General features: G+C 37.8%; 1 protein-coding gene across 5 annotated transcripts in view; it reads left to right on the forward strand.

The window, feature by feature from the left end:
* The window catches only part of USP6NL (USP6 N-terminal like), a 256,580-nt gene that overhangs the window by 170,034 nt on the left and 62,387 nt on the right, over positions 1 to 24,159 (forward strand). For all 5 annotated transcript variants that reach the window (XM_046678691.1, XM_046678690.1, XM_046678694.1 and 2 more), the window contains 2 exons: positions 15,943 to 16,010; positions 18,126 to 18,208. In XM_046678691.1, coding sequence (XP_046534647.1) covers positions 15,943 to 16,010; positions 18,126 to 18,208 — 151 coding nt within the window. The remainder of the gene's footprint in view (positions 1 to 15,942; positions 16,011 to 18,125; positions 18,209 to 24,159) is intronic.

A 24,159-nucleotide genomic window follows, 5' to 3' on the forward strand; every position in this document is an offset into this window, starting at 1 on the left:
GTATAGGTTTCAGTACAGAAACCTAAATGTGAATTTTCAGGACCTCCAGACGAGATGTCACCTGGAGCCCTGTGGCAGTGCTTTCCTCTTCTTTTATGGATCAGTTACATCTAAGATTATTATTGTTTTTTTAAAAATCCTGAATATAATGGTGCAAGTTTCTTTGGAAATCTACATTCTACTACTGTTGTTTCTCTCAAATATATTCAGTTTGGTATATGGAAGATTATATAAATGGTTCATAAAATTAAAGGAATATACATTTGGATGTGCTTAAATTTGTTTTTAAAATTTGCTTTTTGAGCAGAATTTGCATCATTAAAAAAAGGCTTTTTTTTGTTTTTTTTTCCCTTTTTTTCCCCAAAGCCCCCCGGTACATAGTTGTGTATTTTTAGTTGTGGGTCCTTCTAGTTGTGGCATGTGGGATGCCACCTCAGCATGACTTGATGAGCGGTGCCATGTCCACGCCCAGGATCCAAACCGGCGAAACCCTGGGCCACCGAAGCGGAGCGTGCGAACTTAACCACTTGGCCATGGGGCTGGCCCCCCAAAAAAGGCTTATAGTTGCCATTATCTGAGTCATTCAATTCTGAGTGACCCACATAGTAATGATTTAATACCCAGGGAATAATGATATATTAGTAGTATCAAAACATGAGTTAAGTTTTTACTAAGTTTATTTTGCTTTCTTTATGTCTTCAAATGAATTTCTAATCCCTAAATCTTTTCCTTTTCTTATTTTTCTCATACCCTTAACTTTTGCTCTAAGGGATTACCTTCTGTTCCAGTGGTGGTGGGGGGGATATTATGAAAAAGAAGGGGAAGGAGAAGTGGTAAAAGTGTAAAGACTGATCTTTCCTACCTAACTGTTGAGGTGGGTGCTGTTGAAATAGCTGTACCTGTTGCTGTGGACTCCAGCTTTTTAATTAAGAAGCTTTCTCTCCTTGTCCAGATGGTGAGTTTCTATCATTCTTTTAAGGCAAAGGCAGCGTCAAATCTTGCCTTGTAGGTAAAGTCTTTCTCTGGCTTTGCTCTTTTCCTATTAGCTGCTCTGTAGCGTTTAAGAAAGAGATCTGTTAATGGGCACTGATCACATCATTTACAGTTGATTCTTTATGTGTCTGACTCCCTCAGGAGACTGATCTTTTTGAAGAACTGTGTTTTATCCATGTTTGTATTCACAGTAGCTAGGTACAGTGGCAATAATTGGTGCTCAATGATTTTTGAATTAGTGAATATCAGAAAGCTTAATCCATCTCATTTTTCCAAGGGAAACCTGGTCTTTATGTTCTTAATCTGATTTTCCTTAACTTATATGACTGACTACTAGGTATTCCAAGTGGAACTGGTAGGTATCCATAGAGATTGGGCAGAATTATTCTGATGGCTGTAGATGACTTCCTTCAAAAATTGTTTTATAGCTTTTCATCTAAAACCTCATAAGAAAATTGGAGAGCAAATTTGTTTTTCAGGCAGCACAGTATTTTATTAAAAAGCTTGAAATGTATTTGGAAAAAATTTTTAAAATTTTATAACTTACGGTATCAATCTGATCTATCTTTATATTTTTAAAAGATATATTTTATAATAAAAGTAATATTACATATGCCTATTATTGATCATTCAGAAAAGAATACAAAAGTGTAAGAAGAAAATAAAATTATTCATATTTCCCTCTCAGGTTAAAATGTTGGTATTTTGATGCATTTCATTCCAGTCCTTTTTTTGTTCATTGAGTTTTGTTTTTTGGGGGCTTGTTTTGTTTTGTTCTGTTTTCCACCGTTGATGATTTAGTGAAGCATAAAAAAAATAAGCTCATTGTCTCTAGTTGACTATGAAAACAATGTTTAGCTGCCCCATTTTAGCTTTTGGAAAAATTTGCTTGTTTATAATAATTGGATGCTGTCAAAATGCATTTTATATCCTTAAAACTCTATGACAATTTTATGGTATCAGTGGAGTGAAACCTTGGAAACTTGGATATCTGAAAGTGTACAGGCATAATTAATTTTGGGAAGTCTTCATTTTCAGATCTAGGATGATTTTTCCTTGTATTGGAGTAGGATATCCACTGTGGAAACTGTTTCACTGTTTCACTTTCTCATCTGTAAAATGTAAATGATAAGAGAGCTGTTTGAATATTAAATGAGGTGATATATTTACCTGGCACAGTACCTGATGGATTGTAAAAGCTCAACAAATGTGAGCTGTTAATAAGCAAACTCTTCTTCCTTCGTCAGTAGTCTTCATTTTCTCTGCAGCTTTTCTGGCCTCTTCTGTTCAGAAACACCTCCTTGGCTTCCGGTTGACTGGAGAGCATTTCCTTGGCCTCCTGCCCCCATTTGATGCTACTTTGAGGATCCCTGTTAACCGATTCTCTTGGTCACTTGCCTGCCACTTTCTTTGTTCAAAGACCATGTGGAGTTAGTAGAGCACTCTAGAGACTCACTGCCTTGGTCCCAGTGCCACTTCTGTACTTCAAAGCTGTGTACTCTTTGCAAGTTAATTAACCTAACAGTTTCCTCATCTGTTAAATGAACAATGATTCTACCAACCTCATAGTTTTGATGTGAGGACATTAAATGAAATAATGTAGATAAAACATTTAGGTTGTGCAGAATCACTGCCAGCTATTACCTAAGCGTCTGGCTCTTAGTTGGTACTTAATTCTTCTAGATTCGTGATCAGTGACTACCATATCTGTACAGCACTTTTGGTGTTTGTTATGGAAAATAAATTTTACTTATACAAGTCACCCTAACACAACATTAGTAACATAATGTAAAGGATACGTATCATATTAAACACACATGCACCTAAGAGATACTTATATATAACGTTCTTAGGGTGTGTTTGGTGAGAAGTGTTGAATGCAGCTGTATGTTGTGAGAATTGCATGGTGCCATGCTTGGAGCTTAGGATACTCCTTTTTTTTTTTTTTTTTTTTTAAATGATGGAATGAATGACAGCTTCAATGTGATATGAACACTTACATTTGTCACATCCCAAATTGCTGACTTTTGATGGCCTTATATTCCAGTTTGAACCTAAGGGCCATCCAGGGACCAAATAATACTTGCATAGTGCATACCTTTATTGATGTATTAATACAGTTGTTCTTATGTGCTACTTTCAGCTGTTCTAGGTAATACTTAGTTTTTGAGTTTGTATGCCATTTCGGGCACAGTTTGGTTTTTACATATCATTTTGATTTAAAGAGTAGCAAAATTACCATTGAGTTGAGAACAGGATTTGTCAAACTATCTGTGGAATTAGTTATTTACTATTAGGCTGGGCAGTCTATGAATTCGCTTCTGTCCCCTTTGTCTTATATCTGGTCTACAAGAATTTGCTGCAATTGCATCATTTATTGTTAATACCCATTGTGCTGAATTCAACACAAACTTTTATTGTAATGAATTAACTGTACATGCTTACAATTCTGAATGAGCTGAAAGAGTTGTGAAAGTTAGGTAAATGAAGTAGATTCAACAGAATTCTTTCTATAATCATAGAAATTAATCATGAAGACATTTGACTTAGTATCTAGTAAAAGCATAAAGTATTTTAGTAAAGTTAACTTCACTATCCATTTGGTGATTATTCTGTCCATTTTTTTGCATTATTTCTCAATCATTTCCTTTTATTATCCTATAAAATACAACTTATAATAGAGGAGATACAGTTGCTTATGAATACAGAGAGTATTTCATATAAATAGTTCTTGGATTCTGTACAACACCATTGGTCTTCATTTTGCACAAATAATCGACAATTTAGTGTGATAAGATTGGAGGGCTACTGGAAGCTAGAAAACACAACTGTTAAGAACTCACAGGAATCGCAGATAGATTTGTTTCTAAGAAAACAAATGTAGGGACTAGCAGAGATGAGAAGAAATATAAAAGGTCAGCCTCTTACCCTTCAGCAAAGCAGCCTGGTGGTTAGAAACAGAGCTTTGAAGTCAGACAGCCTGACTTTAAGTCCTGCTCTGCTCCTTACTTCCCATAGGACCTGACTCACTTAACCTCTCCACACTTCCGGTTCCCGTATGTAGACTGGGATAGTCATAAAACTAGCAGCAGGTTCTTGTGAGAATTATGTGAGATATGCCTAGTAAAGCCCAGCACTCTGTCTGCCACATAGTAAACACTTGCTAAACAGGTTATAAAGTATCTGCCAATGAGGAGTTGTTACAAACCAGACTTGTGTCATCTCTTAAAACAATCATACTGCTGGAAAAGCAGCTCAAGTATAATCTTGAGCTTGCCAGCAACTGTAGGCGGGGTTAAGTGAGTAAAATGACTCATACGCTTGTCTTGGTTCTAAGTATCTGTTGTTGGTAATTTTGTCATTCAACCCTGCCCCCAGTTGTGGGAATTATGTTCATACTCAGCAACTAGAAATTATATTTCTCATCAGTAGTAATGGTATTTAAATATTGTTGCATTATTTCTTGTCCTCTTTTTCTGTGAATCGTCTTACACCTAAATGTAGGAGTTACCAGTCTGATTTTGGGAATTCTAGGGAACCAGTGGTGATACTATTTCTTCTTCTTGACAAGTAAGACACAAGAGACTGACAAATGGAGCTCAAAATGGCCCCTCCATTGGCTGATTGGAGGGCATGACATTAAACCTGAAGTAAAAGGACTTATTAGCTGGTCTTAACTTAGACAGACTTACTCATGGGTGACTGGCATAGCTGAGCAACTGCAGGCCTCCCCTCAGGACAGGTGCCTTCCTGCTTGGAGAGCAGATCAGAGGGCATGCACCCAGGGACAGGGTGGGTGAGAAAGAAAGCAAGGAGCTCAGCCAAGCCAACCCTGGGAGTCCTTCTTCCTCCATGAGAGGAGTGAGGGAAGAGTGGGGAGAGAGTTCCCGAGTGTTACTCCAGCTGGAGTCCCTCCATGTGGACTTGAAGCAAGATGGAACCACACATAGCCAAGTGAACATGACCTTCCAGTAAAGAAAGTGAGACTGTGGAGTTCTCTGCGTAGATTGGGGCGACAGATAAAGGGAAAGTGTGAGGAGAGGAGTAGGTTGGAACAGACGTAACAAGGCTCTGGTTTCCTTCATCTTTCAAGAGCACCCTGCATGCGTGCATTCATTTGTTCATTCATCCATCTGTATACCTATCCATTCATTCATCCATCCATCCACTCATTCATTTATTCCTTAATGGATATGAAGGACTTGTAATAATTAGAAATGCTAGTCAGAAATAGATTATGACTTCTCATGTCTGAATTTTAGAGTCTTAACAAAATGTTAAGTGCCACCTTGAAATAGAATTTTAAAAACACAATAAAATATATGAGGAAGCTAAGAATCTTTAGCAAAGGTGTACTTTTTGCAGTGAAGGTGTAACTGGAAAATAGCTTTTAGGGGCTGGCCCCATGGCCGAGTGGTTAAGTTTGCACGCTGTGTTTTGGCGGCCCAGGGTTTTGCTGGTTCGAATCTTGGGCGCAGACATGGCACCACTCATCAAGCCATGCTGAGGAGGCATCGCACATGCGCACAACTAGAAGGACCCACAGCTAAAAAAGAAAATATATACAACTATGTACTGGGGGGCTTTGGGGACAAAAAGGAAAAAAAATTAAAATAAAAAAAAGAAAATAGCTTGTAAATCTAATTTTAAAAATAAATTGATATATTAAGTGTTTACCTGGTTGAATAATTCATATTAATAATTAATTTTGGGTAAGTTTTTTATCCTTTTAAGAAATATTTAGTGAGCAGCTACCATGTGCTGGACATTGTGATAGATACTGGAGATTCCAGGATGAATGAGATACTGTCCTTTGTTCATGGAGATGACAGATTAATAGAAGAGACATGGAAATAAATATGTTCAATACAACGTTAGAGGTAACTGATTGGAAATACAGTAGATCCAAAGAAGCAGTGGCCAGTTCTACCTTTATGGCAATGGGCAGCGGTAAGGCAGGTCATGTAGACGCTGCCGAGCATTCATGATTAAATTTGAGGAAAATAATTTCCTTCTCTATTACAATGAATCCTGGTCAGTAACTGTTTCTAGGACTTTAAAAATTATTTTGTTCCTCGTCTTTCTAGAAATTAGGAAGTAGGTAATAGAAGCCTGCCCCAGAATTGTTGCCAAAAGTATAATTTTAAATATTTTATTAGTTATAGAAATATTATATATCTACTTGATGCTCAGTGTTCCATGTTTAAAATATTGGAGGTGTGTCCTGTTCTTAAAGCTCTTAAAAATATATGCTTACAAATAAAACAAACAACCTACCAATGATAAAATGTTGATGTTTTTACTTGTAAAAGGAAGAGGAGGGCCTGGACAATTATGGGAACACTATGAAAGGGTAGTTGAGATGGCGATTGGGAAACTAATTGGAAGAGAAATCGTGTGAGCACTAGATTAGAAACGTGCTGAGTAAAGAAGGTCGCTTACTTGCTTGGACTGTCTAGCACTGTCAGTTCTGCAGAGGTCCTGTGGTCACTGGAGGAAAGAGGGAGGTCAGGCTAGGAGAACCTTGCTGCATCTCTCCTCAGCCCCACTCACCCTCCTTGCTTGAAAATTTGGCTTCTGTATAAGAATTTGTTTGAAGAAATATGTGCTACAAATTTAATGAAAAATGTAAAAGCTATTAAAGCATGATATAATAGAAAATGTTGATGTAATGCTGGTAGTGATAGAAATATTTTTAATAGAAAGGTAAAAATCATATTTACACTGATAATTAAAATCTGAAATTGAAGAGCGTTTAGGGTTATTTTGAATGCTTTTATTTTATCAGACAATGCATTTTAAACCAGAGTCATGTGACAATGTAGATGGGTCCTCATGTGGCTCTTTGGAAGAGGAAACCTGGGCATTTCGGAGGACTTTTGGGTTTATGGCCTTGGTTCTTCCATGTATTTAGCTTTCAGAAAGCCTTGGGCTGTCCCTTCCATGGTCCTGATTATTTATACTGTTTTATAATTGCAGAATCTTTTGTTGTTGTGTTGTTCCCAGGTGAACAGAAGAAAGAGGGAGGGAAGCCAAATGATTTTTCTGAGATTATTACCCTAGTGCAAGAAGGAAGAAGGAGATAAATGGGTTTTTAAGGTTGTGCATTTTTCGATAAGACATTTGTTTAACATGGAATTAATGGAGTTATGAGGTGGGAATGGGACTGGACTGGAGTGCAACAGAGTATTGGATTATAGATTCCCTCCCGGCCGAGGGAATAAAAGCGGCAGGAGGAGATGCTGGGTCTGTTCCTGCAGGACCCCTGGTGTGTCATTGGCTTAGGATACCTTGGTATCCTGGGATGCGATTGCAGAATCAGCTTTCTCAGGGGGAGGGGAGGTATATGCAACTTTTAGTTGCATGTTTTTAATTTCATCTCGCACAGAATGACCAATTAAAGTAAGTGATATTTCAGGTTCTCTTGTGACTAAGTGCACCTTCCTTTATTTTGTTTGCTGGTAGTTATGTTTTGATGTTGATCTGCGTAACTCTACTTATTCCTCCTCTGAGCATCCCTTCCAGCCTTGGAGCTAGAGCATGGCAAAAGAAATGCTGAAGTTTTTAGCAGTGGTGCCTATTAAGATTTTACCATTAAAAACATCTTTATTCTTGATAGATCCTAGTCCATAGTATACTAAGAAAGTGATCACAAATAACTGAAACCATTGCTCAGGCACCGTTGATACTTACGGTCTCTTTTGGTTGAAAGGTGAGATGGAGTTAAGGAACTCCAATCACAGACGTGAATAACCTATTCACATTATTTCAGGAGAAAAGCATTTGCTGTATGAATACATTGAGCTGGCAAGGAAAGCCATCAGGACCTGAAACGTGAAGCAGCTCAGGGATGGCCTCTTCTGTCTTTTTTCAGGCTAAAAGGTCTCTGATGATGACTGCTTTGCTCTGCATATCAGGTAGTGTTTTCCTCTCTGCAACAGCTGCCTTTTCTCAGCTTGCTGGTAGTTTCTGCTTCCCCCCTTTTTCAGCTTGCCTTTGCTCGCCATTGCCCATTAAAGCTCTTTACCTCATGATGTTTCGTGTAACTCCCGTAACACAGTGACTCTCTCAGTTTATCCTGGTTCTGACTGCTAAGAGAGGACTGGTTGAATAAATTATGTTAATGCATTAGGAAACTTCACAGCTGTGAAAAAGGTTGAGGTAGATCCATTGATGTCTTGGAGTCAGCCTGAACTCTGCGTTCGGTGACAGCACATGTGGAGCCTGGTCAGTGGCCACCATAGTGGGAGTATCTGCAGTGTGGAAATGGGCAGATGCCACAAACCAGGGATCACAGCCTCTACTTCTTCCCTCCAAGAACCTATTGCTGAACCTTTATTGGCACACCACTGGGTCGATCTATAGGTGTTAACACGCACAATCTCCAAGGTGTACTGTTAAACCGAAAAGAGTAAAGTGTAGAATAACTTATAGAATGATTCTAGTTTTTGAATAGAAAAGGGAGATTTAAATATACGTGTGTGTGCATGCATTTCTGCTGATTCTTGTATAGTGTGGAGAATATTTTTGGTAGGTAACAGTGGGATGGCGCAGATCAGAGTTTAGTTTTAGACACTTTGTCTATATCGACAAATTGATACATTGCTTATGAACATTAAAAGCCAGTACAGTTTTTACATAATCATAAAATACTGTTGATATCATTTATTTGAATCTCAAATATTATGATGAGCTATGTAGGAAGGAAATATGATCCTAATGTCAAAAGTGTCGAGGTCGCATGAAGTCACTTTTCCCATAAGCCATCAAGTTCACAGCCATGCCTCTTTGTACCTTACTTCATGTTGTGTTTTTTTTTTTTCCTTCTCCCCAAACCCATGTAGTACATAGTTGTATATTCTAGTTGTAGGTCCTTCTAGTTCTGCTATGTGGGATGCCACCTCAGCGTGGCTTAATGAGCACTGCTAAGTCTGCGCCCAGGATCTGAACTGGGGAACCCTGGGCTGCTGAAGTGGGGCGCACGAACTTAACCACTTGGCCACGGGGCCAGCCCCCATTACTTCATGTTTGACTGTGACTTTTATCACTTTCTGCTTTGCTTGTTTTGAGATTTCTAATATTCCTCTCACCCTCTTTTTTTGGTTTCTTTTGTATGTAAGCTTTTACTGTATTGCTAATAATAGCCATGATCTATGCATTGTCTAGAATCCACTTTCTTCCTGAAGACACCTTGTAGTCCGTATTCTAATGTAGGCCAGTTGCTTCTAGGCAGCTACACAGTTGGCATCTGGAAATGTCTAATTTTAGCCTCCTGAGATTTCATGGATCCTATATCTGCCCCTCTTTTTGATTCTGTTAAAGAAAAAATTATTTTGATCCTTATTAAAGCAGTAAAGAAGACTTTATTCAAGCCTTCTGCAATAGGGGAGAGAGAGTGGGTTCAACTCCAGATACAATAAGGACAAGTCAGGATTTATAGCCAATGAGCAGAGTACGGAATTCGGTGAGTGGGAAATACTGAGAGGAGCCATCAAGGGTAGGGGGACTCTTGCGAAACTGACTTAATGGTATTCGTGGTAAAGGCAGGCAGGGTGAGCAGATATCAACGGTCAGGGGGACTCTCCGTAAACTGACTTAGCAGGATTCTTACTACAGCGGGCCTAGGCACGCTGAAGACGGGATGGGAGGCCGGGTCGAGGCCCAGTTGAGAAGAGGGCTCAGACGAGCCTGACTAAAGTTTGGATGAGAAGAGAGTCTTTGTCAATTCTTTTTTGTTGTTGTTGTCCTGTTTTTCTGTAGTATATTCTCAAATTCTTTTTAAAAGAAATGTTGCATAGGCAATGAATTTTGAATCCTTGTATTAGTTTCTTATTGCTAGTGTAACAAGTTATCACACACTTGGTGGCTTAAAACAACATAAATTTATTCTCTTACAGTTCTGATGGCCAGAAGGTTGAAATCAGTTTTCCTGAGCCAAAGTCAAAGTGTCAGTTTCAAAGTGTCAAGGTTCCCTCTGGGGCCACTAGGGGAAAATCTGTTACCTAGCCTTTTCTAACTTCTGGAGGCCACCTACTTTTCTTGGCTCGTGATCCCTTCCTTCCTTCCTCACATCACTCTAACCTTTTGCTTCCATCATCACATCTCTTATGGCCTCCTCTTTTTTTTTTTTTTTTTTTGGTGAGGAAAATTGGCCCTGAGCTAACATCCCTGCCAGTCTTCCTCTGCTTTGTATGTGGGATGCTGCCACAGCATGGCTTGATGAGTGATGTGTAGGTCCACGCCTGGGATCCAAACCTGCAAACCCTGGGCTGCCAAAGCAGAGCACATGAACTTAACCACTACGCCACTGCACCAGCCCCTCCTACATCCTCCTGTGATGTTCTTGTCTCTCTTTTATAAGGTACCTAGTGATTGTGTTGGGTCCACCTGCGTGATCTGGGATAATCTCCCTGGCTCAGGATCCTTATTTAATTAGATCTGTAAATCTCTTTTGGCATGTAAGGTACATTCACAGGTTCCAATGATTAGGATGTAGACATCTTCTTGGGGCATTCTTCAGCTCACCATACCTTGTAATATCTTAAAATGTTTTTATTTTTTCCTCATGCTTAATTGATAGTTTGGCTTTGTATAGAATTAGAAGTTTATGATATTTTTTTCCTCAGAACTTTGGAAATAATGCTTCATTATCTTCTACATGATAAGAAGTCTGATGCCAGTCTGGTTCTTACTCATTGGTACATGACTTGAAACTTTTCCCTCTCTCTATGCTTTGGAGATCTTTTGCTCATATTGAATGTTAGAACTGGCTTAAGCTGAGCATAAATTTTATTCGTGAGTGTCCAATTAAGTGTAATTAATGTTCATAAACATGCCTCTAACGTGGCTGTTAGTTTTCCAAGGTGGTTTCCAAATTGTAGGTCGCTACCCATTTAAAAGAAAGAAAGAAGGAAGCAATGAAGGGAAGAAGGAAGGAATAAATAGAATAGAAAATGTCACGGGGCCATCCCACAGTAGTTACACATATTGTTTCATGAAACATTTGTTTCACTTGTGTACATGTGGTGTGTTTAAAAATTTTCCGAAACATTCCAAAATTTAGCATGTATTTGCTCAGTGTCTGAAACAGGGGCTGAAGTTTTCACATTAAAAATGATCATTAGAAACTATGTTAAGATATGTATTTGAGAAGAAGAGCATTCCTCCTTAGCTTTAGTTTAATGTTTTAAATAAAAATTCTCCTGTTGCCCCGTGGCAAGTTCTATTAAAAGTAATAAGAACATGGCTAATTCTGAAATACGAAATTGAGGATATTCTGAAGCTGCTTGTTGAAAGCCTGTTTGTTATTAGATGGAATGCTGGGTGTAGGCTGGTGTGGTTCATACTTGGGATCTAGCCTGAAAGACATGTTTTTACCCTCAACAAATATCATCTTTGTTTGAGTATCTATAGTCCATGTAACCACAGCAAGGTCTTTTTTCTCCCTGAGAATGTATCTCAAACATCATCTTTCTTGTGTTTGTTTCACAATAGTTTAAAGTAGATCTGCCTTCTGCTTTTCTGTTTCAGTTTGTTGCAGAATGTGTCAGGTACCACCTAACCCTCTTGGTGTGCCTGAGAACTACAAAATAATAATGAAATCTTGGAATAGATAAGTTTACTCTATGAGGACTGAAGCGGTTGTTAATTCCCAAGGCCAGACTGGTTATCTAACAAAGGGTAAAGTACTTTTTAAGTTGAAATTGTGGATTTTTGTATTTTTAACATTCATCTGTCAAAATGTACACTGGGAAAAATGGTTTGCTGTCAGTTTTATTGGATTGAGTTTGAAGTTTACTAATTTTGGATTATGATTTGGGGTTAAGTTAGTGATGCTAAGTTACAATGCCTGCTTTCAAAAAAGGTAATTCAGGAGGATACTTGATTCTTAGAAGTCTTGTGTTTAAGTGGAATTAGAGGTCTTCTTAAAATGTTATGGTTGTCAGTTTTTAAAATGCTTCTTAAAATGCTATAGTTGTCATTTTCTTCCACAAATTTGTGCCCAGAGATGTTTTCCTGTATGCTTGAGTATTTAATCCAAATGTCTTTTGATCCTTACTACTTAAAATATGCCTCTTATACTTTGAAACCTTGTTATATTAAGTGTAAAGTCAATAAAAATAACTTGATTTAATTTGGCTTGAATAATGTAATAGGGTTTTCAAATTTGATAATGACATGTGCTGTAAGTACCAAGTAACACAGCTGTCATTGTTTAATAGGTGCCTGGAACTTTGTGCACACTTGCACACAGACACAGGACAGCTGTCGAAGCCCTGTGGTCAGTGTTTTAGGGCACGCTCTTTGTTCTTGCACTGAATTTCGGTATAAGCAATCAGAATGAAACCAAGGGGAGCATTCTAGGGTAATTCCTAATGAACTTCTCAACTATAGAGACCGTATGAAACGTAATTTAACTACAGCAAATTCTGCATCAGGATACAATACCACTTCATACTCTAAAGATGATTGCCTCACAACGCAGATTATTAAATGTCTCTAAACTCAGTGTTGGGAAAGGTTGGCATTTCCATTTAATCTCTTCAAAGAAGCAGGTTTGGCTATATTTTCTAAAATTAGTTTGACTTTAAACCCACTCTCTTTTTAGAATACAGATCTTCCTTGACTTACAGTGAGGTATGTCCTGATAAACTCCCTGTAAGTTGAAAATATCGTGAGGAAAACGCATTTGCAGAACCTACAGAACATCCTCGCTTAGCCTAGCCTACCTTGAATGTGCTCAGAACACTCACGTTAGTGCACAGTTGGGCAAAAGCAGCTCACACAAAGCCTATTTTATAATAAAATGTTGAATTTCTCATGTAATTGATTGAATGCTGTACTGAAAGTGGGAAACAGAATGGTTGTAAGTGTATCAGTTGTTCGCACTCACGATCGTGGGGCCGACTGGGAGCTGTGCTTGCTACTGCTGCCCAGCATCACGAGAGAGTATGGTACTGCCCGTCGCCAGCCCGGGAGAGGATCGCAACTCAAAAGTCGAGTACAGTTTCTACTGAATGCTTCTTGCTTTCATACCATCAACTCACACCGTCATAGGTCAAGAACCATCTGTACATTCATTAATATTAAAAAATTTTCTCCCATGGGGAAATATAAGGGTAAAAATTTTCTAAAGGAATTTCAAGATTTAGAGCTTATTTATTTGATTTAGTGTCAACTGTTCGAATCATGATAAAGTATATCATCTTTCCCATAAAATTAGGATACAATTTCATCCAGTTTCAGTACAGCCTCTATTATGTGATTAGGTTTTCCTTTCTGGAAATCTCTAGTCGGGAAATGATCTGCGTAAAGCTTTATATCTAACAGTTTGCCATAATGATGTTTTCTTGGGATACTTTCATCTTCACATTCCAGCTTCATCCCATTTCCACTTCTTGCCTTTATACTTTTAAATTTCTCATTGCTAAGTTGGAAATACAGTTGAGACTCCTACAACTGGTGGCAGGAATAAAGGACTGGTATAGTATATATTCAAAGAAAAGCCTTCATCCATTGAATTTGGCCTAATCCCCATAGAAATTCATGCTTAACTCTTCTGATAACGGAAATGGAATTTAATAAGTAGTCAAGTTTTCTACTTTGAGTTTAATTTCTATTAATTTACTTTCTATACCCATCTGTAGAAGTATGAATGTGATGTTTTAAAGCTGGGCAGCAGAGGAGGAAAAAAGGAATTGATAGAGGTTCATAAGTCTGAAATAGGATAATGAATATCTATATCATTCAGTTGATTATTGCAGACTTCCGATTGCATTAGTTCACTGTGACAATCTGAACCAGCCTGTACTTTTATTGGTACATTCTATTATTTATTCACGTTTCCCCCAAGAGATAGCATATTGACATTTTGTAGTCTAACTGAGAAAAGCAGTGACATAAACATTTTTTCCCAAGTAAACTGAAAAATTTACAAGCTCTCATCTTGCTACTTTTTACTATTATAAACACCCTTGTGCTCGTTTACCTCATTGGCATAAATTCCTAGAGGTGGAATTGTCGGGTAAAGGTTATGCCTGTTTTTAAGACTTTTGATATATATTATCAAACTGCTTTCCAGAAAGATTTTATACACTTATATGTCTACCCTCAGAGAAAGGTACTGCAGATGTCCCCACGCTGTTGTCAACACTGAGTAATAGCACTGCAATTTTTGGTAGTCTGAGATAGGTGCAAAGGGATATTTTAAAACTTGTATTTCTTTAGTTTCTAATGAGTTTGATTTTTTCCCATGTCTTGGCTTTTAAATTTAGATTTTATTTTAGTGAGAGCTATCCTTGGTTTAAAGATTCAGCAGACTGTGAGACTTGTTTTGGAAAATAGCTGACTTGTATACTCCTCCCCCCTCACTGCCCACCCCATAGAGTAACCTCTCCCCACCCCCCAGCTGATTCTTTCTCTGTTTACTTCGGAGTGCTGGATACAGGCCTTGTTGCCACTTCCTGCTTCTGCAGTTTCAGGCAGTATGTTGGTTTCCTGCTTTGGAGGGTGAGGAGTTGGTTTTCTTCTGTGCACCCAACCTCTGCTGCAGCCATGGCACATCTCTTCAACTCTCAGGGGGTGTCTGACTCCCCGTGTTTAAGCCCACCCCTGGCTCTCCTCAGGAACCCACTTGCTGGGCCTTTGAGGGAGGGGATTTAAAGACTCCCCACATTGTCGTTTTAGTGGCCTTTTAGGAGGAGTGGGTATAAAAGTGTGTGTTCCATCTCCCATCGTTAACTGGAAGTCCTGTTTCGTGTCTTTAGTAATCATTTTTATAAAGTAATGGTTAAAATATGGGCTATGGAGTCAAGACTGTCTGAATTTGAATCCAGCTTTGCTGTTTACTAGGTTTATGACCTTAGACAAGTTGGTTAAAATCTCTAAACCTCATTTTTTTCGTCTGTGTAATAGAATTAATATGAAACCTCTCTTAGAGTGTTGTTGTGAGAATTAAATGTGATAAGGCATATGAAGTGCTTTTCACAGTATCTGCTGCCTGGAAGTGTCTTACCGTCTGCCAGGCACTTAGTAAGAGCACAAATATAGTTGTCTCTAGTAGGATCACAAATCTAGTTGTTTCTGCTGTTGTTACTCTTGTGAATTTCTTGCTCATGATCCTTGCCCAATTTTCCAGTGGAATGCTTGTCTTCTTGATCAGAGGTGCCTTTTATATAGTCTATCGTTGGTCTTTCATTTTTATTTATGGTACTTGGGATGTGTCATTATATCCCTACTATTTCATGTTATGATCTCCACTTCTGTTGTCAGATTTGTGTTTTTGAGATACCTGGTGGTAATAAAAAAGAAGTGTGTGTTTGTGTGTGTGTGTGTGTGTGTGTGTGTGTACGCGCATGCGTGTGCGTGCGCAAGTGGGCAGTAAAACTGGAGATTTTTATAGAAGTTGGGGCAATTGATAAGGGGGACCTTATCATTGGCTAAATGAAGAAATGATTATTTTCATCTTGTAAGAGAAATAATTTTTTTTTAATTCCTAAAGTATATCTTGTGCTGGTTTATTTTTTGGACAAATCACCTTAATTTTCAAAAGCTATCTTGAATGTTCTTATCATCTACCCAAGTGGATTTCATCTGAAAACTTAGAGTTTTCAGTTTCAGTTTCTTTTTTAATACTAATTTTCATGAAATTAGATCCAAAATTGATTCTTGGATAAGATTTATCATTATCCCCTAAGTTAATGCTATGTTAACAAATTTGCTTTCTTTTGAATATCATATATAATATTGAAATGGTTGATATGTTGATATTTCAAAGTTGTAGTTACAGATACTTAACTCATCCTTTTAAGTTTATTTGATTTTGCTAGTTTGTCATTTTAGGCAGTATTGGTTTATTGTACTATTTTTATTTGTTTTGTCTTAGTTTTATAATTAATTAACTTTATGATTCTTTAAATAACAGTTAGTCTAAATTTGGTCTCTCCACAGATTCGGACCAGGATGTAGCACTCAAACTTGCCCAGGAGCGAGCTGAAATAGTTGCTAAATATGACAGAGTAAGTATTCGTATTTACTCATTGAGTAAGTTTTATTAGAAAAAACGTATAAATAGAAATGGATTTGCTTTTTGGAGAGCTAAAATTATGGAAGCGTTTGTTTACTTCCTGTGACCACTGAAGTCATCTTTTTTTCCTGACCTCATCTCCAAATTTTCTCTCCCTCCTTTCCTCTGCCCCAGCCACTCTGGTCTCTTGCTGTTCTTCCAACGCACCAGCCTTGCTTGTGCCTCAGGACCTGCACACTGGCTTTTCCTTCTGCCTAGAACACTTGTATCTTGGATATCCTCAGGCCTCGTTCCCTCACTTCTTTCAGATCTTTACCCGGATGCTGCCTTCTCAGGGAGATCTTCTCTGACCTACTGCTTAATACCCTCCTCCACTCGCTGGCTCTCTGTATCCCCTTTCTCTTTTATTTTTCACTATAGCACTTATTATATCAGCATACTTGATATTATACTTATTTTGTTTGTTGTCTGCTCTCACTCCTAGAATGTAAAATCTGAGGGTAAGAATTTCTTTTGTTTGATTTACTCTTGTATTCTAAATACCTAGAACAGTTCCTGACTCATACTAGGTATTAAATAAATATTTGAATACATTAGTATATAGAATTAAACACTCATTTTATTCATAATTTATATGTGCTATTAAAAATTTAACAGGATCTGAAAATTTGAATTTATACATTATGTATAATCTCTATTAGCATTGTATCCTTATGTTAATTATGGAATCTGTTTTTTGATGTCCTAGAAAAATCACAGTTGTTGGCAATTTACGTGTCTCCTTATTACTGCCTTACCTCTTAATGTCTATAATGAGTTGTTGCAGTGATTTATAAGTGTCAGGTTTTATATTTATATCACTTGCATGTAATTTCATATCTGTTATTTTTGATTATTTATGAGAATAACAGGAGCATGAAATTATAGAAAGCCATCTGGACTGTGCCCTGCTTCCAGGGAGGCATTCAGGCAGCGCTCAACTTAACAGTTAGGTTCCCAGAGTTCGTTTCCAAGTTGCTTGTTTGGAACATCAGACACTCCCATTTTTGTGATTAGGTTTTAGTGTAGTCCATGAAAAACCCAACTAATTTATTTTACCGCTTAACTGATTTAAAACCAATAGAACTATCATTCATTCATGCTTGCATGCATTTTTCTTTTTCACACCATTAACCAGTTTTTGGCCAGGCTAGGCATCATGCTAGGCCTTGGGGATTCACGGTACAGACATGAGTTACAGCAGTCCTTGCCCACAAGATGCTCACAGCCTACTCGGAGGAGAACACATGAGCAGACAACTATAAAATATACTCAGATAGAGGGGTCCACAAGTTGAGTCTGAAATTTGTGGGATTGATATAGACTGTTACATTTGGGGTTCCTGATCAGTGCTAGTTAATAGCCTCAGAGCAGAGTGAGAAGAGCAAGAGAGGACAGAGCTCTGGGCACCCCAACAGTTGAGAGGTGCCCTTGAAGAAGCCATCAAAAGGAGACTGGGAGAGGGTTGAGGAGAACCAAAGAGGATGGTGTCATGCAGGTTGGGGAATAGGGAGTGAGCAACATTGACAAGTGCACTGAAAAAATCCGTTAGATGAGGCCTGAAGGTTGTCCCCTGGATTTGACAATGGGAGATCATTTTTGACCTCGGCAAGAATAGCATCAAGGCTGATGTGGCTGTGAAGTAAAGAAGTAGAGAGACAAATGGATAGCTTACTCTTCTGAGAAGTTTGGATGAAAAGGCAGGAAATACTTTTTTCTAAGACATGTTCACTCTAAAACTTTCAACTTTGACACTTTATTCTTGTGTGGCTTTCTTATCCTCTTCTTTCCCAATCATTTCTTTCCCAATCATCTTTTCACAGGAACCCAAGTTTAATTGTGGCTTAGCTACATGTCAGCTGTTGCCAAAGTTTGTAACTAGCAAATGGTGATTATATTGCCAAAGATAGTTTATTTTTTCAAAAAAATTAATTAAAGTTGATAATGCCTCATTTCCAGCTCTTATTATTAATACATAAAAAATAACTCTTGTTTCTTTGTCCTTTTATTTTAAGAAATTATTCCATTTTATGAATGCCCAATAACTCTCCCTTGTTCCTTATTATAGGGACGAGAAGGTGCCGAGATTGAACCCTGGGAAGATGCTGATTACCTTGTTTACAAAGTCACAGATAGATTTGGCTTTTTACAGTAAGTTGCATATATTCAAAGCTAACTTTTTTATTATAATGTTTCTATGATCACCTATTATATTGATTTTCTTTCTTTTTAATAACGTTGCTGTGAATAAGGTTCCAGGACTGCTCCTGCAATGTGCTTTTTGTTATTAAACTCCTGGCTTTTTTAAGCTCTATGATTGAAGTCGAACTATAGTTAAGAATACAGTCTCTAATATTTGTTGTATTTTAGTAAGAACATTAAGTGCAATAAATGAATTGTATTAATAATTTAGCAGAATTAAATGGAAATGAATAACAATTTGTACTTCAAAAATAATGATAAAACATTTCATTTTTATATAAATGCATTTTAAAAATAATTGGCAATTAGAACTTTAGTGTTATGCATCCTAAAAATGAGCAATGAAAAGAAGTGCTATTGATCTCCCTTATAGTTGTAAATGTATTCATGTTATTGCTTCTCAAAATTAATTCCATTTATCCTAAGTATGTTACATAAAGAGTTGAGAGAGGTCTAGACCACTTACAAAGTCGTTCAAGTGATTTTTTTCTTTTGGTGAGGAAGATTTGCTCTGAGCTAACATCTGTTGTCAATCTTCCTGTCTTTTTTGCTTGAGGAAGACTAGCCCTAAGGTAACATCTGTGCCAGTCTTCCTCTATTTTGTACATGGGTTGCCGCCACAGCATGGCTTGACCAGTGGTGTAGGTCTGCTCTTGGGATCCAAACCCACAAACCCAGGCCACCTAAGCGGAGCGTTCCAAACTTTAACCACTGTGCCACAGGGCCAGCCCCTGACTATGGTATTTTTACTCAGATTCACATAGGCTGTAGACTCCTCTTCATCTCTATAGTTTGGTTCAATACAATTTCGTGATTAACCTACTTCTCTTTCAAATTTATTCTTTTCCAGTCCTGTTTATTATAAATAGGAAAAATCCAGGGATTTTTATTTTACGATATATGATTAAATTTCTTTTTAATGATTTTATTTTTTATTTTTCCTTCTCCCCAAAGCGCCCCCCCCCCCCCCCAGTACACGGTTGTATTTTAGTTGTGAGTCCTTCTAGTTGTGGCATGTGGGACGCCACCTCAGCGTGGCCTGATGAGCGGTGCCATGTCTGTGCCCAGGATCCAAACCAGCGAAACCCTGGGCTGCTGAAGTGGAACCTGAGAATTTAACCACTTGGCCACAAGGCCGGCCCCTGATTAAATTTTGAAGGAAAAATACAATTTCTTATATAGTTCATAGCAGTAACTTATAGTACTCAGACCTTGTTTTCTCCTTCTGTTCTGTTTTCTTGCATTTAGAAAGTATTTTGTTGTATCATGTTTTTCTCAGGGTGAAACAAGCAAACAAACAGAAATGGTTCTAGAGGTTAGAGAATATATGCTCTTCTTGTGGCTTCGCTGGTCCCAGTTAACCGTTTCCTGCCTTATCTGTAAAACAAATTATTAACTGCTCTGAATATCTTAGAGTATAGCTGAAGCGTGTAAGAAATACGATGAGAGAATGTTATATAAAGGTCTGGACAGATAGACGGTGTTATTATTATACCAAAGGACATTAGCATGTCCCAGATGTTCTCCTGAGTTGTTGTAATTAGAGGACTTTGAACTTCAACAAACCAATAGAGCAGTATTTAACTCTGATGAAAATACTGTTCTTAATTTAAACTGCCACTTCCACTTTTTTAAGTAAATCAAACTTAGCCACAAATGTGGCAGGAAATGATTGTACATTTTTGTGAGTTAATGCGCAGATCTGAGTGAATGAAGTTTTGAAGGACAGTTTGAGCATTTAGCACTGTCAAGATCAGTGGGTCCCAAACTTGCCTGCACGTTAGAATCAGCTGGGAAATGTTTGTTGTTGTTATTTTTTCACAAAAAACAGATTTCTGGGTTCTGTCCCAGATTTTGATTCAGAAGGAAGGATATAACTCAGCTGATTTTGACCTCCGCAAGTGTTTCTGATGGGAGCAAACCACAATTAGAAATGTTCTTATCATAAAATGGTCTAATATAGTACAAAATATGTATGGAAAAACTGTGCATTCCAAAAGTATTCTAGTAATTACCTAAATTCTCTTTTCTCATTGAAACAATGTGAGCTGGGTTCTGGCCCAAGAGCTTAGCCTGTATTTGGCAATCTGAAGTCACACTCAGTTATTTTGTGTTTTTTATCCTCTGTCCATTTGGCTCTAGTGGGAAAAAAAGTCAGTCAGTATAGTATCTGAATGACAGTATCCAATATTTATTGAGCACTTACTGTGTGCGAGGCACTGTGCTAAGCTCTATACGTGGGTTGGCTCATTTATTCCTCTCAAAAACTCTTTGAGATAGGCATTCTTTCTGTCTTTTTTTAGATGAAAATGAAGCACAAAGAGGTCAAGCAACTTGCCCCAGTTGTGCTGACATTAAGTGTCAGATCTGGGGTGTGGACCTTGGCAGTCTTACAGCAGAGCTGGTGTCCTGACCTTCTGCATTATACTGCCTGTTCCTACTCTCCTGTGTTTTTAATAAGAGAAACATAGAAGCAGCACTTTGGAATGCCTCGAAGGAAAATGAGTGGGGGAAAGAGTGCCTGAAGAGAAGGAGACTGTTTGAAACGGTCCCTGTGGAGGTGTACTGGGTAGCTGAGCTCACCACTTCTTTGAAAACGGAACTGGTACTTGTTCTCATACTGTCACACTGCTGTTTGGCTGTTTGTTTTTACTCCATGCAGTAGTCCTAAAGCAGGCAGCACAAACGAAAATAACACAACAGAGAAATGGGTTGTAGTGTCATGTTAGGCTTTAGTAAATTTCCCTGACATCGTTGATTTTGTTACAAAGCCTCACATAAAACACTTTCTCCTGAGGTTGCTGCTGGTGCCTTTTCTTGCTTGTCACCGTAGTCTGGAGTTTTTTGAGCTATTGAAAAAAGTCACTTGGCCTAGGCATTTAGATACTGCTCCCTGTTACACCTTGATCAAAAGAGCATTTTTTTCTGCTGTCTTATTAGTTCTTTGCAGTTTTTGGTTGGTTCTGCAATGAAATTAGGTTGTAAGTGTCAATGTCAATCCAATAATAATGGGAAAAATAACTTTGTAGCCTTCTCTGAGGGCTGCCGCCTTCATATGTAATTAGAATTTCAGTAAGTTAAATTACTTGTTATGATATATGAAGAGGGATGACAGTACAAGGCTAACTTGGTTTTATAACAGATTTCACAATAAATATAAAAACTGTTGCCACACGAGCCTGGCTTGGTGCTGGAACAGGCATATCTTTGTTTAGTACTCAGAAATGGTCAGAAAAGCTGACCCCCAGTCAGCTTTACCGTAATGGAGTTATATCTGGAGAATGGAGAAATCAGGCTTATTTAAGAAGTTAGAGAACTTTCAACATTTTTATCAAAAATAGTCACTGCTAGTTCGCTCAACAAAGAATGCTTGGTATTTGGATAATGATAGATAATGTTTTTAGGTCAAAAGTTACTAATAGAAGATTAGAAGGAAATCATACCAAAAATAAAGATAAAATTAATACCAAGCTTCACATTTTCAACTACATATCAAAGTGTGTATATCTATAAAATTTAGCAGATTGTCTCTGGTTTACTATGACTACATTAATGTGTGAAAGCCAGAATAAAGGTGTTTTTGCTTTTAAAGAATATCTGTTTTGATGACAGAGGCTTGAGAACTCTTTTACCCATCTAATAGTTTTGACTAGAGTCAGTCTAAACTTAGACAAAATTTACTACAGAAACAGAAATAAAATTTAGTCAATATATTCAACTTACTAATTTTAACAGGTTAAGTTTTAAGTTTCCAAATGAAAGTTTCTCTCACAGTTATGGAAATGCTCCTCCTGAACTACTGAAAAATTGTAGGCACATATACTCTAATTAGTAATTCTAAGTTTAATAACAGATGAAAAAATAGATCCAGTGAAAGTCGCTCTGTTTCCCGGGATGACTATTATTGTTGTTGTTTTTACTTACTGTGTTTCCATGAGGCATAGCTTCTTGCTGCCAGCTTATTGTTTGCTTTAAGTAGCCTCTGGTTGCCTCCTTCCCTTAGAGGACAAACCTTTGTTTTCTAAATCAGGGGTACGCTCTTTCTCTAGAGAGCTAGATAGAAAATATTTTTGGCTTTGTGGACCATATGGTCTTTGTCACAGCTATTCAACTCTACCATTGTAGCAGGAAAACAACCACATAAAACACATAAATGAACAAGCAAAGCAGTGTTCCAATAAAACTTTATTTACAAAAACAGGCAGTGGGCCAGATTTGATCCATGGGCTGTAGTCTGCTGACCCAAAGGAATACTCTGTACTGACCCAGACTTTGGTCCTTCCTTTCTTCTACTTAAGGATATTTAGGTGGCAAGGTAAAGATGCATATGTGCGTGCAGGTGTGCGTTCATCCTTCCTTTCCTACATTCTTTCAGCAGCATTAGTGCACTCCTTCAGCAAGCCAGCCACTGTGCCTGAGGCTGGTACAGTGCTTTACCTGTGTATTCTAGACATTGTGTGTGGCTCTTGATAAGGTGGCAGTCCCCTGCTTTCTCTTTGAAAGGCTGTGAAAATTAATGTATGCCAACAGAGAGATTCAAGGAGGAAAAGTTCTCTGAAGAAGAGTGTTGTGCACACAGCAGATTTTGTATAAAAGCTTTTAGGTATGGAGCAACAATGCAAGAAAATCCATATAGGAAGACTTGACTGCATTCTTGTTCTATCATCCGTCTAGGAAGTCTCAACACTTTCTACAAAATTGAATATCCATTCATGAGAAAACAAATTCAGTAACATTGCATATAGAAAATCAATATACAAAAACCGGTTGTGTTTCTATACACTATCAGAAAGAGAAATTACCAAAACAATCACGTTTACGGTTGCATCAAAAACCCCCAAATACCTAGGAATCCATTTAACTAAGGAGGTGAAAGACCTGTACACCAAAAACTATAAGACATTGATGAAAGAAGACACAAATAAATGGAAAGATATTCTATGCTCATGGATTGGAATAATTAATATTGTTATAATGTTCATACTACCCAAAGCAAGCTACAGATTCAGTGTAATTCCTATCAAAATTCCCATGGCATCTTTCACAGAAATAGAACAAACAGTCTTAAAATTTGTATGGAACCACAGAAGACCGTGAATAGCCAAAGCAATTCTGAGTAAGAAGAACAAAACTGGAGGCATCACACTTCCTAATTTCAAACTGTATTACAAAGCTATAGTAATCAGAACAGTATGGTATTAGCATAAAAACAGACACATAGGTCAGTGGAACAGACTAGAAAGCCCAGAAATAAACCCACACATATATGGCCAATTAATTTATGACAAAGGAGCCAAAAATATACAATGAGGAAAGGATAGTCTGTTCAATAAATGGTATTGGGAAAATTGGACAGCCACCTGCAAAAGAATGAAACTGGACCACTATCTCACACCACACACAAAAGTCAACTCAAGGTGGATTAAAGACTGAATGTAAGACCTGACCCGTGAAACCCCTGGAAGAAGACATAGACAGTAAACTCCTTGATGTCAGTCTTGGCGGTGACTTTTGGATTTGACCATAAAAGCAAAGGCAACAAAAGCAGAATTTAAAAAGTGGGACTGCATGAAACTAAAAAAGCTTCTGCACAGCAAAGGAAACCATCAACAAAATGAAAAGGCAACCTACTGAATGGGAGAAAAATGTTTGTAAATCATATATTTGATAAAGAGTTAATATCTAAAATATATAAAGAAATCATACAGTTCAATAGCAAAAAAGCAAACAATCTGATTAAAAAATGCCAGAGGATCTGAATGGACATTTTTCAAAGAAGACATATAAATGGCCAACAGGGAAGTGAAAAGGTGCTCAACATCACTAATCAGGGAAATGCAAATCAAAGCCACATTGAGATGTCATGTCAGGGGCCGGTCTGGTGGCATAGTGGTTAAGTT

Source organism: Equus quagga, chromosome 12 (assembly GCF_021613505.1).
Source record: "Equus quagga isolate Etosha38 chromosome 12, UCLA_HA_Equagga_1.0, whole genome shotgun sequence".
NCBI classification, from domain to species: Eukaryota; Metazoa; Chordata; class Mammalia; order Perissodactyla; family Equidae; genus Equus; species Equus quagga.